Source organism: Lissotriton vulgaris, chromosome 2_1 (assembly GCF_964263255.1).
Source record: "Lissotriton vulgaris chromosome 2_1, aLisVul1.2, whole genome shotgun sequence".
Taxonomy (NCBI): domain Eukaryota; kingdom Metazoa; phylum Chordata; class Amphibia; order Caudata; family Salamandridae; genus Lissotriton; species Lissotriton vulgaris.
The window spans coordinates 256,397,484-256,414,641 of NC_141687.1; the positions used below are offsets into that span (position 1 = coordinate 256,397,484).

Here is a 17,158-nt window from a genome sequence, read left to right on the forward strand (position 1 = left end):
GGTTATGTAAAAGGGCTGCAGTTTTTAAAGCACTGCAAAGTTCCTTGTATATTTAGCAGTTTTCGGGCAACAATAAAAGTATCAAGTTAACTCCCGTGATTAATGTACCTGGTGGAGAGAGAACTGAGTTTTGTCTAGATGCAGTTTTGACTCAACCAGGTAGTGCAGAGGGTTAATATGCTGCTGCAAAGGCCTTGTATCACGTATATCAACGAACAGTATTTTATGTGCATAGCTAAGTGGGTTTCTGCTTTTGTCAGAGATCCTTTGGTTACTGTGAATTCATAAGTTACAATCGTAATCTTGCACAGTGATCTATGAACAGTTATCAAAGTGCTGCATGCAAGCTGCATGGTACAGGTTAGAAAGTTATGTTGTTTCCCCCAGTCTTTCATTATCATGGTGTTGCTAAACAAGGTTTGTTTGGGTAATAATCATTTCTTATTATTAAAGTCCACTCTAACCACTGTGTTATGTGCTGAATCCTGAGTTTGTGCATCACCAGACCAAGCACTCTCTTAAAAAATGCTTACCAGTATGGAATTGTGCACCTTGTAGTCCACTTTATCTTATGTAACATTTTCTATAGACTGATTTTCACATGTATGATTCACTGCCTCTGTATGTGTTTGTGAGATATAAAGTGCTCTGACACACCCTACACTGGTATGAGAGGGGCTATAAAACAAATAATATACATGTGAGAGGGGGCTATGGATAGATGAGGGCACTGTTAGAGGGTAATAGTGAGGGAATCATTGAAAAGCCCCACACGTATTGTTAAAACCTGGTGCCCAGTAAGGTTGCAATTTACTATGCTTTAAAAACCAATACAATTGAATATATAATGACAAATGTGTTGTAGAATGCACAATTTCCCCTCATTTTCTTGGGGGTAGAACCCCCTAAGCTCCTCAGTGTAGTGGTCATGCTCACTCACTGCACTCGCTATGCACCGTACGAGGCCTGTCTGACAACATTTGCCAGGACTGCTTTAGGTTCCCAGTCCGGCCCTGATCTTACGACTGGCCAGGACCTCATTAAGTTTAGCTACTTAGTCTCCTCTGGTCTCTTTCTCCTCACATATTTTCCAGTGGCTGTTCCTCAAAAGTTGAGCTTTTAGCTGCTTTCTTTTCTTTACAACTTCCTCCTTTCTTTTCATCCGCCTCCTTTCCCTAAAATTTTATTTTCTTCCTCTGGACACTCAACACTTCTGTCCAGCCTTTCCTCTCAACTGTCCTCTGACACTTTTCTCCATCTCTATTCCCTACCTCACTCATTCCCTTTCGACCCGTCATCACACTCTAACTCCCTTCCTCTGCCCCCCTTTCACTCTCCACTCCCTTTCCTCGACCCCTCCTTACTCCCAATCTTTCCTCGACCCCATTTGATCACTTTCCATTTCCTTTCCTCTAACCTCTCCTTCACTCTCAATGTGCGTTCTTTGCCCGCCTGAATGTCCTTTTGCTGCCCCCCTAAAACCGTATGGCCTCTACCTTGGTATATGATCAAATGCCCACCAGTGTGTCTCTTTCTCTTCTCCTAGGACCAGCTATGTGGCCGAGATCCGACTCTGACGGACGAGTTGCTGAATATCTTGATAGAGCTGACCCAGCTCAGTAAGACCACGAATGCCAAAGTGGCATTGAGAGCTCGCCAGGTAAATCTATAAATAGAAATATGGCATTGAGAGCCCATTGCGTAAACTCATTGTTGCTAGGTTGGCACTGGAAGCAAGCTCCCTAAATCCACTGATGCTGAGGATGCATTATTAGTCTGTGTGCCAGGTCAGTGTTTTGAAGCCAATATGACACTGCAAACCCATCATATAGAACAACGTACATCTGCCATAGTGAGCCCATCCGGTAAATCTACAGATGCTGCGCTAGCACTGGGAACTCATCGGGCAACTCCACAATGCCCACTGATCATGTGAAAGCATCCAGGTAGATATACTGATTGATGCCATGGTGGCATTTGGAACACATCAAATGACTCGCCCTTTGTCACTATTACATTTGGAGCTACCAGGTAACAGCCTCGTACACAAAGCATCAAGCCTCAAATTCTGACTCACAAAAAAGAGGCAACCAGCGAAGCCAGTTGTGCATAGAAAGGATCAGTTAACCATGGAGGGCCCTGAAGCAGGCAGCAGTGTGATGGTTGTGTGAAACGCCTTACAACTGCATGCATATATGTGCACAAGAGGCAGTGTAAATGGAAAAAAGAATTTGTTCAAGAAGCTCGCAACATACCCTAGCCACTTGCTTTACATGCCTGACAGTAAAATATACAATAACCTGTTACGCAGCCAACGAGCTAGCACAACACACACACAAAGAGCGCATACAACTAGCGAGGACGGAGTGAGACAGCCAGAGAGCAGAATGGAGGGTCTTCTCATATGTCCGTGGACTGGGACTTGAAGAGATAGGATTTAAATACAGCATGCTGATGGTATGTGCAGTGTGTTAGTGTGTGTGGTGTTTGCCGCAGTAAAACAATATGTTTTGATGCCTTCTATTTGAATGAATTGTGTTTGAAACGTCTGGTGAGCCTATATGTGCAGTGTCTTCAGTGTATGGTATGCCCTTATCTTTGGGGTGCCTGTACGTTTGCCATGGCAGCAGGTGTAGAATGCCACATGTGTATATGTGCTCTCAATGTGTTTGGTGTGTCTGTCTGGAATATCTTCATGTTTGCTGTGTCTGTGTTATGTTGTACATGCACTGCTCCGATCATCTAGATACGCTGCAGGTGTTTGCAGCAAATGTTGTGGTTCTCTACAGGCACTGTGTGTGGTTTGTCTCTAGCTAGTTGTTTTATGTCCTCAGTGACAGCTAGCTCAACCTTTATGTATGTTGCCTACCTGTGTGTGTTCTACATGTGAAAGAGTTTTGTTTGTGAGTGTGCATCCTTTCTCTGATAATGCACTGTAAATGTGCCTGGTCTTTGTGAGTGTTGTCTCTTATGCTATGTCTATTAAGGTCTGCCATGTCTCTGGGTACATTTTGTATCTCTTTGGTTTGTTACCTTGTTTGTGAACGTAGTGCAGTTTTCCCAGCATGCTGGTGTGTGCTTTTCTCGAATCTGTGTCCTGTCTGCAAGTGTGTGCCCTGTTTGTGAGTGTGTGCTGCGTCTTGAGTGTGTTCTATTTCTGTGTATACAAGCCTGCCCTGCAAGGGTGTGTTATGTTGCTGTATGTGCCCTTTGTCCATATGTGCCCTTTCGAAATGATCTCTTTTTTGTGTCCTCACTATGAGTGTGTGCTTTCTTTGTGTGCATCCAGTCCATGGGTGACTGTCTTGTTTGTGTGTGCCTTGTCTGTGAGTTTATGCCCAACCTCTGATTATGTGCTCTGCCTTTTCAAGGTCTATTGCCTCTCTCTTTGTACCCTGACTGTATATAACAAGGTTACAGGGATATTCTCGTTATGCTCACATTTCACTCATACAAAATAAGTGAAATTCAGCAGTTATAGTTACCTGAGCTACCTATAACTTACTCCCCCTCAATACACTGCTTATGACCTCACATATTACATCCCTCATGACATGGTCAGTGACATCACTCATGACATCATCCACAAAACCACTCACACTCCATAGAGCCACTTATACAGCCACTCCCACACAACCCCTCACATACCCATACCAGTACTCACACAATCACTCATCCATAGAGCAATAACACACCCACTCACTCGTACAGCCCCTCTCAAACCCACTAACTCATCCATACAGCCACTCACTCCGCAGTACAGGCACTTGCAAGCACACTCGCACAAGCATGCAGAAACTGATACATCCGCTCACTCACCCATACAGGTACTCACACACCGACACACTCATCCTTACAGCCACTCACACTGCCACTCACTCATCAAGACAGTGACTTAAATAACTAACTCGCTTACCCATACATCCACTGAAACAGCCAGTCACTCATCCACAGAACCACTTACATAACCATTCACACATTCATTCAACCACTCACATACCCACTCATTCACCCTTACAGCCACTCACACAGACATTCACTCTCCATTACTGCCACTCCCACCCACTCATGTACCTGTACACACACTCAGCTACTCAATCACTCACACAGCCACTCCCTTGCCAATACAGCCACTCACACATCCATACAGCCACAAACAGACCTTTGCAGCCACTCACACAGCCACTCACCCATTCACAAACCCACTAATGCATTCAAACAGCCACTCACACACCCACCCATGCAGCCACTTAGACATCCACTCACACACTAATAGTCACACAACCACTCAGATGAGATATGTTAGAAATAGTATGTCTGATTGCTAGTACAGAAAGAATAGTAATTTAACTTATGCTGTAGCTTAGTATTTATCTTTATTGTTATTGTTATTGTTATTGTTATTTTTGATTTGTAGCGCGCTCAATCACCTACAGGCCTCTAAGCGCTCGGGAATCGATGGTAGACAACAACTTTGACAGTACAGAGGGCGTCCACTAGCCTATCTTTAGGTCTCAGAACCGTTTACGAAACAATTGCACTCACGGGATGATGTCATCAGTGATGTCATTTGAGATGACATCAGTGATGTCACTGACCATGTCAGTAGTGATGTAATATGTGAGGTCAAAAGCAGTGTATTGCGGTGGCGTAAGTTATAGTTAGCTCAGATAACTATCACTGCTGAATTTCACTAGTGTTGTACGAGTAAAATGAGCCTAACTATAATGTCCCTGTAACTTTTGTTTTTATTCAATGAATTTCCTAAGGTTTTTAAAATTCTATTTTCCAACTATAACGTCCCTGTAACCTTTGTTTGTTTCAGGGAATTTCAATCTATTTCCTAACTGTAACCTGTAAACTTTGAGAGTTGGTGTTTGAGTGACTGTATAGGTCGATGAGTGCTTGTATGAAGTGCTTGATTTGTATAAAAATGTGTGCCAGGGCTCTCGTCAGGACACCACAGCAACTTGCACCACACATTGCCCCAGCCATGCTGCTAATCACAGTCACAACACCATTACAAACCATCACACTCCTGCCAGTGTGACAATTCGGACTATTCTAGGCCTTCAAAGCTATAAGAATGGCTTGTCCGGCAGGTAATAGTAACTTTTTAGGTATATTAAAATAATAATTGACTGTTGTTGCAGCCTTCTCAGACAGTGCCACCTTGTGGCAGACTGTCACAAGAGCCAGTGTTGACAATTAAGTACCAGTGCTGAGGTCCGGAAACAACCGGCTCAAATTAAGCACTCGCTGTATGGGTCTGTGAGTGGCTGCATGAGAACATGAGTGGGTCTGTGGGTGGGTGCATGAGTCTCTGAGTGGGTGCGTGAGTCTGTCTGTGGGTCTGTGAGTGGATGCATGAGCCTCTGAGTGGTTGCACAAAATCAGAATGGGTCTGTGTGTGGGTGCATGAGTCGGTGAGAGAGTGGGTGCATAAGTGTCTAAGTTTGTCTGTGAGTGGGTGCATGAGCCTCTGAGTTGGTGGGAGACTGGGTGCATGACTGTCTGAATGGGTGCATGAGTCTGAATGGGGCTGTGAGTGGGTGCGTGTGAGTAAGTCTATGAGTGGGCAAATAAGAATATGAGTGGGTCTGTCTTTGGGTGCGGTCATGGAGTGGGTCTGTGAGTGCTTGAACCTCTGAGTTGGGACTGTCTGGGTGGGTCTGTGAGTGAATGCCATGAGAATATGAGTGGGTCTGTGAGTGGGTGCCAACAGAATATGAGTGGATCTGTGAGTGGGTGCATGTGTCTCTGAGGAGGTCTTTGAGTAGGTGCATGTGTCTTTGAGTGGGTGTTTGAGTCTGAGGGGCCTTTGAGTGGGTGCATAAGCCTCTGAATGGGTGAGTGAGTGGGGGATTGAGGGTCTGAGTGGGTCTGTGAGTGGGTGGGTGGGTGTATGATCCTCTGAGTGGATGAGAGAGTGGGTACATAAGTTTCTGAGTGGGTCTCTGAAAGGGTGCATGAGCATTTGACTGGGTGAGTGAGTGGAAGCATGACTGTCTGGCTGGATGTCTGAGTCTCTGAGTGGGTGTGTGTCTCTGAGTGGGTCTGTGTGGGTGCATGACTCTGAGTGGGTCTGTAAATGGGTCCACGGGTTTCTGAGCGGGTCAGAGAGTGGGTGCATGAGTGCCTGTGTGGGTCTGTAAGTGGGTGCATGAGGCTGAGTTGGTCTGTTAATGGGTGTGTGAGTCTCTGAGTGAGTCTGTGAGTGGGTGCATAAGACTGAGTTTGTCTATGATTGGGTGCGTGAGTCTCTGATTGGGTGTGTGAGTCGGAGTGGGTCTGTGAGTGGGTGTATGAGTGTCTGAGTGGGTGCGTGAGTTTTTGAGTGATTGTGTAAGTGGTCCCATGAATCTTAGAGTCAGTCTGTAAGTGGGTGGGTGAGTGTTTAAGTGAGACTGAAGGTGGGTGTATAACTATTTTCTAAAAAAAAAAAATGGGTATTCGTGAATTCGTCGCAACGTATATTTGCGAATTTGTCACGTTACACGGGTGCACTGACAGTCACAGTGAATTCACGAATATTCAGAGTGGGGAAAAAACCCTCTTTTTTTCGACATATTATACTCATAAGGGTTTCCTCAAACACCCCTACATTCCTCTCATGGGGACAGGACACATCCAACCTGACCCCTTATGCCACTTTCTGCCATTTGGTTTCAGTCCCAGGGGCTGTTCCGATGAGCTAAAATGGCGGCCGCAACTCTCTGCTCAAGTTACGGCCAGCCAATTATGCCATTCCTGTTGATACGCAAATTCACAATTAATCGTGAAAACGTCATGAATTATACGTGATCGCAGATATCCTAATTGGGATTTCCTTAAATTTTACAACTACTGAACGGATTTACAACGGATAACTATAAATGTGATCAGCGAACCAAAATCTACAATCCCACCAAATTTGATCTAATTCTGTCCAGTGGTTCGGGCTGTAGTCATGTTCAAAGCTCCTATGGAAATTAACATGGGTAATGCACTTTTTTTTTACCCCATCCCTTTATTTTGCCCCTCGCTTGACGGATCACCCAAAACTTTCCATGCTCAAGACTCCTTATGACACTTTTTTGGGAAGATTTTGGGAACTGATTACCTTTGGTTCAGGAAACAACATAAGACCTGGTTGTTCTTCTTGGCCTACAATTAGATGCTACTCCGCTTAACTGTTCCCTCATCTAGAATCCCCAGCGCCAAGAGACCTGTCGGTGTACGTGTGCAATACAAATACCCTCCCCCCCCCAAAAAAAGTTTCATCAAACAGCGCCATAGGTACAGGCAAGTCAAAAAACACTTTTCCTATGGAAACATAGTCCTAACTATAACTAACTACTGGCAACCAACAGTAGTTTAAAATATAAAATATATTAAAGATAGACAGTGTAGGATAGTAGGATCTGCTTAATATGGTTACCCCCACTTTTTGCTGTGCTTCACTGGTTTATCGACTTTAGTCTGTCTGTGGCCTTGCTAATCAGGACCCTAGCCTAGCTATTCTCTATCTAAATTGATTGCATGTACATTAGGTACACTCCAGATTGGTTACTGTGTTACCCTTGTGAGTCCCTAGTATATGGTACTTTAGGTAACAAGGGCATAGGTACCCCAGAGGCCTACCAGGGGCTAAAGAATGTATTATGCCACCCCTGGGAAGCCTTCCAAAATGGCACCACATGTCTGCTACTGCAGCCTGGGTAAGGTGGTACATGTACCCCTTACTTAGATATAGTATACCTCTATCTATCTATATCGATATCTCTATATATATATATATATATATATATATATATATATATATATATATATATATATATATATATATATATATATATATATATATATATATACACGTGTCAGATTTGATGAACTTGCCTTTCCATTAAATATTGCCAAATGAAGATTGGGACTCGCGTGGTTTTTCTGCTCAGCTGCCTTGCCGGTGGTTTGTGATGAAAAATTGCTTTTGTTTTATATATATATATATATATGTATATATATATATATCCAAAAGAAAGAGAGTTACCCCATGTGGAAGGAACTGCACAAAGGCAATTATACATCCAACTTTTATTCACGAAGGTTGCATGCAGGATTCAACTGGGCTGCATCTATGATTTTTGCCAGACGCGTTTCGGGTTCTCGTGACCCTTAATCATTGGCAGCTGAAAGCGAACTGCAGAGCTAGCAGCAAAACAACTTATACTTTTTCACTCCTCCCATGTGGGCGAGGCCCGAATTTCCTATGGCCTTCTGGTGCTTGAAGTTGTCAGCAATAACACTCAAGTGAGTCTGTCTGCAGTCCGCAAAGTTCATCAATAAATAAAACCACATTGGGGTGATGGCAATCCCATATGAAAACTTGCTGCATTTTCAGTCCCTCGTGACGGATTAACTTTCCCAAACCGATGAGCGCCTTTGGATGGCCTCACCACGGGAACGCTGTTTTAGCAGCTGGGCTCCTTCCGCGGCCGGGGTTCGACCGCAAATATCCAAAAGAAAGAGAGTTACCCCATGTGGAAGGAACCGCAAAAAGGCAATTATACATCCAACTTTTATTCACGAAAGTTGCATGCAGGATTCAACTGGGCTGCATCTATGCTTTTTGCCAGACGCGTTTCGGGCTCTCGTGACCCTTAATCATTGGCAGCTGAAAGCGAACTGCAGAGCTAGCAGCAAAACAACTTATACTTTTTCGCAGGCCTTAACAATCTTAAAGGCAGAGTGCTTGGTTTTGTGTGAGAGGGTGCCCAAGCATGAGCTGAGCCCCTCTGCAGCTTTTGGAATCCCTTCCTTATAGCTGTTCTATGATACAGCCAGACCATATACTCTTAAGTGCATTATAACCTCGAGGTAAATGCTAACTTTGGAATGGCTGCATCGAAACATGTTGTGTTTGGTGTCAAACACTTTGGAATCCTACACCTCCCCCCCCTTCATAAGTCCTGGCGGCGGGGGTAGAATTCCACCCTTCTAGGGGGAGAAGACATGTACACACTTACTTACCCGGTAATAGTTTTAAAGAGCCCCAGCATCACAAAATGGATGCTGCTGCCACAGACACGAGTCTGACCTCCTGCTGCTGGACGAAACTCCGGCAGGGGAGGCTTGGACAATAGGCTTCCTGTCCAGGGAGGTGCCAGCACCTCCCCAGACAGGCTTTAGTGTATTGGGGCAGGGTGGGTTCCATTCAGTGAATGCTTTCCAGACAGTGCCTGGGGCACACAAGGTGTCACCGTGCATTTCCCAGTTCGAAACGGTTGCTGAGGCACTCCGCCCCAGCTCTGGCGCAAAACTGGACAAAGGGGAAGGGGTGTAAGCACCCTCTCCCCAGGTCCTCCTATAGGTGGGACCCTAGAGTTAGTCCAACCCCCAAACTTAGTATAAGTATAGGAACCCAGTCCTTAGGACTTTAGATTACCCTGGACGAAACTCTGAAACATAAATCTTGGATCTTCGACATTCCATTTCAACTGGAAGACGGAAGAAATCTCCCTTGGGGTCAAGGAGTGACTCCCCTGTTCAAACAGGCACCAAAGAAGCATCTTGCCGGTCTGCATTTTCTAGGCTCCTGCCAGACCTGAAGAATCTGCGACACAGGACACGGACTTCCAGACATCTCTGAGGCCGACACAAGTCCCCAGCAAAGCTGAGACCTGTAGCCATCACGAGAGACGTGGGACCGGAACTCCTGGACATCCAGCACATTTGCTAGTGCATCGCCTTCCCGAGCTTTCCTGAAGTTGTGCATTGGGCTAATTGTAGTCCAAGCCCTGAGCACCTTTTGCATCGAAGATTGTGGGCCTACACTCCACGAGTGTTCCGTGGGCCCGCTTTTGGCATTTCTGCTCGAGGCTCCTTCACAATCCCTAGTCCGTTGACTGGTGGGTCCCCACGAAGGTAAATCCTTTGTTTCTTGGGCTTTCCTGGTTGCTCCAGACGTGCCCTGACTCCCCTCCAAAGGGTGAGTCCCTCAGACCTTGCTGGTCAGCACCGAAGCCAATCTTGTCATCTTGCTGAGTTGCTGTTGCCAAGGCTTGTTGGGTCTAACCTGGATACCAACGCTGCAACACTGGACATCCGACGTGGGACAGCTCGAATCCAGCTCCTGGCTGTCGTTGACGCCTCCTTGACCTCGTGGCTGAAGAGTCAAGCTTCACCTACATCACCTGAAATCACATGACATTGGCTGGCATCTTCTTGTTGCCTTCCTGGTCACTGGCTAGTGACCCAGACTCTGTCCCCTCTGCTTTCAGGTTCTTCAGCTCTCCGATCCACCCTTGTATCCATCCGGACACTTCATCTGGTTGCCTGCAGCACTTCTTTGCAGCTCTCCATAGGAAACGACGACGAAACCTGACACGAAAAGACACCTATGCACCCGGCTTCCCTGGGTGAGGTAACATGAGTACTTCGGTGCTCCCGTAGGTCTTGACTCTTGAAGTGTCCAGTACTGAAGGAGTTTGTTCCTAGTCCACTCCTAAGTGTCCTTATTCTTTAAAAATCTAATTGCGACTTTCTACATAGAAGTCAATGGTGATTCGTGGCTGTGTTTTAAACACTGCACGCGTCCCCCGTGGGTCTCCTGAGTCCCTATCTTGGGTGGTTCCTGGTTTCCCCAGTGGTTCACTCATGGAGTGTAGGCTCACAATCTTCGATGCAAAAGCGGTTCTACTGGCCCTAGGCCTTGCTTCTATCCCTCACGTGGTTCTTATACCACTTCCTTAGTATATGGTTTGTGAGGCCCGTAGGACAAAACGTATACTGTGCTAATTTACTGTGTGCTATTTAAGTAATTGTATTGTACTTTTGCCTCTAGCCTCATAACGAGACTAGAGGGGTGTATTTAGAATAAATACATATATTTTATATATATACCCGGTGTGGTTCTCCTTTCATGTGATCATAAATGAGATTATAGACTGGTAAAACAAGCTGCTTTACATTCCTTCTAGACTTAGCCTGAAGGCTGCTCTCCACAGCTACCACTAGGATAGTTTTCTATAAAGGTTGTCTTAAACCTGCCATCAATAAGGGTCCTTTGGACTGGTGCAAGGTGCCCACTAGAATAGTGGACATCATACGCCAGGCCAACTTCTCACAGACAGATATATATATATATATAACATCCCACTCCATGCTGTATCTTCCCCATTCAATAATCTCGGCTGAAACAGCAAAAAAAAAAAAGGAAATTAAGGAGAACAAAGCGTTGTGCAGATAAAACCACAGAGTTACTAAGCCCTAGCTACTGTAGAATTATAATTGAGTTATCATGCGGTTACGTTTAGGACTCTGCCCATTTTGCCACTATTAATACACTGCTTTAATGTCCATGGCCGAATCCTTCCCATCATGTGTAGCTGAATCTCTTCATGCAGAGCCATCCGTTTAATATGGTGCTTGTTTTCTTGCAAATCCTTGACGTTTTCTGGGGTATTACAGGGTTTCCTTTCTCATATATTGTTCAGCGTTTACATGATTCTCCTCATCAAGCTTATTGCAGACGTCAGTCTGGTGTGTTACTCTTATACAGATGACACCTAAATTTGTTCCCAGGTGTCATCTGATACAGAATGTCTGGCCAGCCTGACCATGTGTCTTGATAACATTGAATCTTGCATGAGGACAGCTGGCTGCAACTCAGTGCTGTTGACACAGAAATCATTTGCTTTAATGTGGACTGTGGAAGTATTCCTGACTTCCATGTAAAAGGCCTTCCTCTATTCATGAGAAGCACATCACCTACCTGTCCCAGTCAAAAGCTGGAGCTCCTATGGGATTGTCATGATCTCACACACTTTATGCATCATAGAGTACTGTTCCAGTCTGAAAAGCATGGTCCCTTATCTGTCCCAGAAATACAAAATCATTAATTTAGTTATTATAACACACATTTGTATTATTGTAAAAGTTGTAGCTAACCAGATACATTCCTACGTGTTGCAAGAAAGCCACTGTGAGATCTATTTATCCACTACTAATCACCCAGCCACTGCTTTTAGACAGCATCAGTCTATAGTTTTTTAAATGTTTTGTAGACGTCCAAAATTCTTTTTTTAAAACATATCCTCTGCCTCAAGTTGACAAGATGAAGAGCCCTTAAAGAGGGTTTAGTCTGTATAGTGCAGTGTAAAGTGTATTCAAACCTCACTCAACCAGAAGACACCATATAGGGTACATGTGAGGCTGCCCCTAAAGATCTGATTGGTTTCATTTTGATGCAGAGGGGAATGTTATTGCTTAATAGAGGTCCCTCCACTAGAAATCCTTTGTGGCCACACTTATATTGGAGAAAAGAAGGGCTCCTATTTGGGTATAATCAAGGCAGTGACCCCTCTGTTATGGTACAGCAGCAGGGTCTATGTCGGCCTGTCAGCCACAGCAAAGGTGAAACTCTTTGGAGGAAAAACAGTTCAACTTCCCTCATCCATAAACTTGATAACTGACCACATCCCACTGAAGAGGGTTTTTATAATCTGAACCATTGCCTTATTCAGAAGCCACTGCGAGGCCACCGCTCTGCCTATCTCATGATGCTAGTGCCACCAAACCACAATAGTGGACACCTAGTCTGTGGGTGCCCTGTTTGTGAAAGGGCACACCCGTAGAGGGCACCCACATGATCTGCCTGTGTCTGCACATTCCCCACTTGCGTCGGTACTGCTGTGCCAGCCTCTGTGTGACTGTGCTCTATTTGTATATGTGTTATTTGTGGGTTCGAAATGTAGTCTTCTTGACAGTGTGCCTTGTGTGTGCATGTGTGTCTGTGATAGCCCCATTTGTTGTGCTATACCCACTCTGTGCGTGTCCTGTTGGCATCTGAGGCTCTTGTGTGTGCCTGAGTACACAGTGCACACCCTGGTAGACTTGCCTTGTATTCGCGCTCCCCGTTTGTGGGTGGCATCTCTGTCAGACATGCCTGCCGGTGCACTGCCTCTTTGCCAGTAACGGAGCAATTCGGAAGTAACACAGAGCTTCCGGTGATCAGGGCCGGACTGGGAACCAGAACCGGCCCTGGCAAAGTGTTCGGCCGGCCCCCTTCCCCCCCTCCGGGAGGAGAGGGGAGAGGGGAGAGGTGCGACCGCGCTCTGTCACAGGGCCGGTTTTTGTTACAGGGCCGTTTTTGCAGCATAACGGCCCTGTAACAAAAACGGCCCCAGGGGCCCAAAACCGGCCCCCAACCATGCGGCCCAATATAATGTAAACTTAGTAATATGTAACAGGAACGCTTAAATTATGAAAAGGAGATACACTTGCTCAAGGTGCTGTTATGTTTGTGTACACAAAGCACCCACAAATTCCAAACATTGAATAAATGACCGTACCAGAAAGCCGGCCCACCTGCTGTGTCTCTCGGGGCCCGCTTTGTTTCAGTTGTTGCCTGAGCACATTGTTGAGTTAGCCCTCCGTCTCGGGTTGTAGTCGCTGCCGCCCCTTTTCTTAGGTGATGGGCCTGTCCAACGCATGCTAAGCCCAGCACAACGTCACTTCCGCCGCCCGTTCACACGGCTCGCGCAGTGCTGCTTTCTCCCGGTGACTGGACGTGGCTCAGCTCTGCTTGGATCCGGCGGAGCCCAGCCCCTTTATTATCGTTGCGCCCGGGGAGGGGAGGACGAGTACTGCCGCCTCGCCCATTACTTTTGTTCCCAATTAACAGTTAGTCACGCAGTCCCCGGTGGACCTGGGCGCGAGCGGCTCCCGCTCCGTCGCCGACTCCCCCAGCTTCCCCGCGGGGAAGCCGTGTCTGACTCCGCACATAACATTACTCGTGGAGGCCCTGGGGGTTGGGGCCTCGCCGAGCTCAGGCCCCTGGGTTTACGCTTTCATGACAGGCCGCTCCCCAGGCAGGCTCCTGAGCCTAGCGGGACCGCTCGTTGCAGAGGGTGTGAAGTGAAAGTGGCCGTTGGTGGGTGTTGATTCCCGGAGGTTTACATGCTCCCCCCGCTACGACTCCCCTGGTTTTTAGGCATCACTGTGCATTACGTCGGTTGAGATTTGAAATTATTACAGCAGCACCTCCACATATATATAGATTTGTAGACGTGTAACTTCGCAAAGTTTAATAGCTTTCTCAAGATATCGGAGCCAATGAGCGTTAACTTGGAATACCGAGGTGGGAAGCCCCTCTTCATTGATATGCAACTATCGAAAGTGTATGAGGTTTATGTCTAGGGTGACCAACTGGCATGGGTGCAAATCCAGGACAGTGAGTGTAAAAATTCGGTACAAAGGGTCAAAATTCAGGACAGGAGGTCAAAATTCAGGGCAAAAGGTAAGTTTTACAGACACATCAGAGGATGTTGCGCAATAGTATGTAAGTAAGTAAATAGACAACCACTAAAGTACAAGTAAAAATAAGTTTATATTAGGTTGAGACAATTGTTCACTTCATGGTTTGTCAGTATGCGCACAGCTTTAAGCAAATGTGCAGGTCTTTTTGTGGTAACAAAACCACCCCCACCTTTCCAGCTCCCAGGGAAAACGCCTGATGCCTGGTCTGGCCTTGCTACCACCCTCCAATGGGGCCCCTCATCTTCACATAGACCCTCTCTCATGTGTATTTCATTTCGTCTATAGTGCTACTCAACCGAGTATGTGGGGCAGAGTGTTGGAGTGCGTTACAACACACACATTATATAGAGACAATCACTCATAGAAATGTGAAAGTCAATGTATAGGAAATGTTGCTTAAGATAATGGAGCTTACAATGTGTAATCATACTTTCATGTATCATTGTCTTTCACAATTCATTCGGTCCTTCCATCTGTGTACCCATCCATGTCCATATTCAGCCATTTACAAACTTATCCCTCATGTATCCTTCCATCCATCATTTCACACATCCATCCCTCAATCCACCCTTTTACTCATCCATTATCCATTCATCCACCCTTTCACCCTATCCATCCGTGCACTCATCCATCCATTCACTCATTTACCTATCCAGCCATCCTTTCACTTACTCATTCATCCATCCAGTCACTCATCCTTCCACCCATTTACCCGTTCAGTCATCCATTTACACATCTCCTTTTCTCTTTCAATTCCCCTGTCTCTTAGCCAGCCATCCTTCCATCTACCCACCCATCCATCTTCTCATGCACTCATGAATCCATCCATTGAAGCTATCATTCATCCATCCTTTCACGCATCCATCCATCCTTTCTCTCATCCATCCACCCATTCACTCCTTCACTCATCTATGCATCCTTTTGTCCATCTTCCCGCCCTTTCACTCACTCATCCAGCCTTAGATCCACCCTTTCACTCATCCGTCCATCCATTCACCCTTTCACTTATCAATTCATCAATACACCCTTTAACTTATCAATTCATCCTTCATTTCACTCATCCAGCCACCCTATCACTCGCCCATCATCCACCTTTTCACTCATTCATCCATCATTTCACTAATCTATCCAGCCACCCATCCCATCACTTACTTACTCACTCACTCACCTTTTCACATTAATTATGAGACCCATCAAGAACTCTACCCTCGCTGTAGTTCCTAAAGCAAGGGGTGGGGTGGGGCAGGGTTCACTATGCCCCTGCACATAGTCAATCTGAAAAAGTGGAAGGCATGAGCCATGCATGATGCACAGTGCCTGGACGTGGGGCGACTGGTGTTTCCAGAGCTTTAAGTGGAGTGAAAAAACTAGGGGGGTCTCTCCAAAAGGTTGTTCGATGTAATAAAATGCGTGTCTTAAAACACATGAGCAAAAAATCAGTGCTTAATATAGTGTGCCGCCCTACTGGTATTTTTGTTGCTTCAGTCATTGCATCCAGATATATAATACAATAAGTAACGTTACACCTAGAACAAGTAATGTTACACCTTCAAAAAGCCAGAACTATTGGCTTTGTCAATAGTTGTTAGCTGCATAAAATAAAAAAGCAGCAACCATGGCTGCTATAACTATAACTATAATCCTTTCCTTTGAACTTCTTTCACCGCCTTCCTTTGGTTAACTGGATTCTCACCTAGCAGCAGCATGGGCGTTTTTGCACTTCCATGTGACAAAATGCCATGCCCTGGACTGAGGCTGGAGGAGGCCACCACATGCTGTGCCAGCCCAGACTGACCAATTGTCATTCTGTATGTGGCAATCAGCCCCACACAGAATGACAATGGGCGGGGTGAGGTGCTGTTGCGCTCAGAGGTGCGAGGCGGCCCCATTAGGGAGCTGAGGCCTTTTGCAGAGGAACAGCTCTGTTACCTGAAAGGCCCAAAATTACAGACAAAAGGCGTCCGTAAAAGGGATCCTCACGGACAACGAATGTGGGGTCCAATTTACGGACTGTCCGTGAAATTTACAGATGGGTGGTCACCCTATATATGTCCCTCCACCTGGGACAGTGTATTCGGAGAGAAGAGTAGAGCAGGGTAGAACTGTAGGAAGCACGCTACCACACTAAAACCTAACCTTGTACCCAGGGCTTCAAGTGGGCCGGGTCCTGCCAGTGCTCAGCACCTGCTGTTCTTAAAAGCATGCGTTGAGACAGGTCCCTATAGGGCTCTCCATTTTTGCCTGCAGGGTAAAAGTAAAATGTTAACTCTGCAGCAGAACCAGCCTTCAGTGCCTTTGAGGTAACTTTAAAGAGACTTGTTATAGTTCGTTCACAGTCTCATCATTTCAGAACCAAAGCATTTACAATATTGTATACAACGAAGCCATAGTTGTTGCATATTTATTTTATTGAGCACCTATCTCGAGTGGAAGTTCCCTTCGACCTCTGTGCACTGTAGCTAATGTGGTTCCTGAACTAGAACACTGTTTTTTCAGCACAATATTTTCAAGTTTTTCTGGTTAATATCACCAAAGTTTTAGAACACAAAATTAAACCTCTACACGTGAAATTTTCTGGGTTTTGTAACAAATCCGTTGAGCAAATTTATTCATTCAATGAACATTTTGTAACAAAATAATACAATCTTTTGAAAACATTTCCATCAGTTAATAAAGAATCCAGAATGATGCCCGATGCATTTCGAGCCCAGTTGGGTTCTTCCTCAGGGGCCTGTAACTGAACAATATATACATCATTTTAGTAATTGTCTCTTCGAGCTCCAACGTACAATGTTAAATAAACTTCCTCAAATAGCAAAGCAATACATTAGTTTCCATTAATATCATACCCATATTGAGA

General features: G+C 45.6%; 1 protein-coding gene across 7 annotated transcripts in view; it reads left to right on the forward strand.

Moving 5' to 3' along the window:
* ACACA (acetyl-CoA carboxylase alpha) overlaps positions 1–17,158 on the forward strand; it is a 1,131,726-nt gene that overhangs the window by 372,555 nt on the left and 742,013 nt on the right. For all 7 annotated transcript variants that reach the window (XM_086954890.1, XM_086954892.1, XM_086954891.1 and 4 more), the window contains one exon: positions 1,547–1,660. In XM_086954890.1, the coding sequence (XP_086811016.1) occupies positions 1,547–1,660 (114 nt within the window). The remainder of the gene's footprint in view (positions 1–1,546; positions 1,661–17,158) is intronic.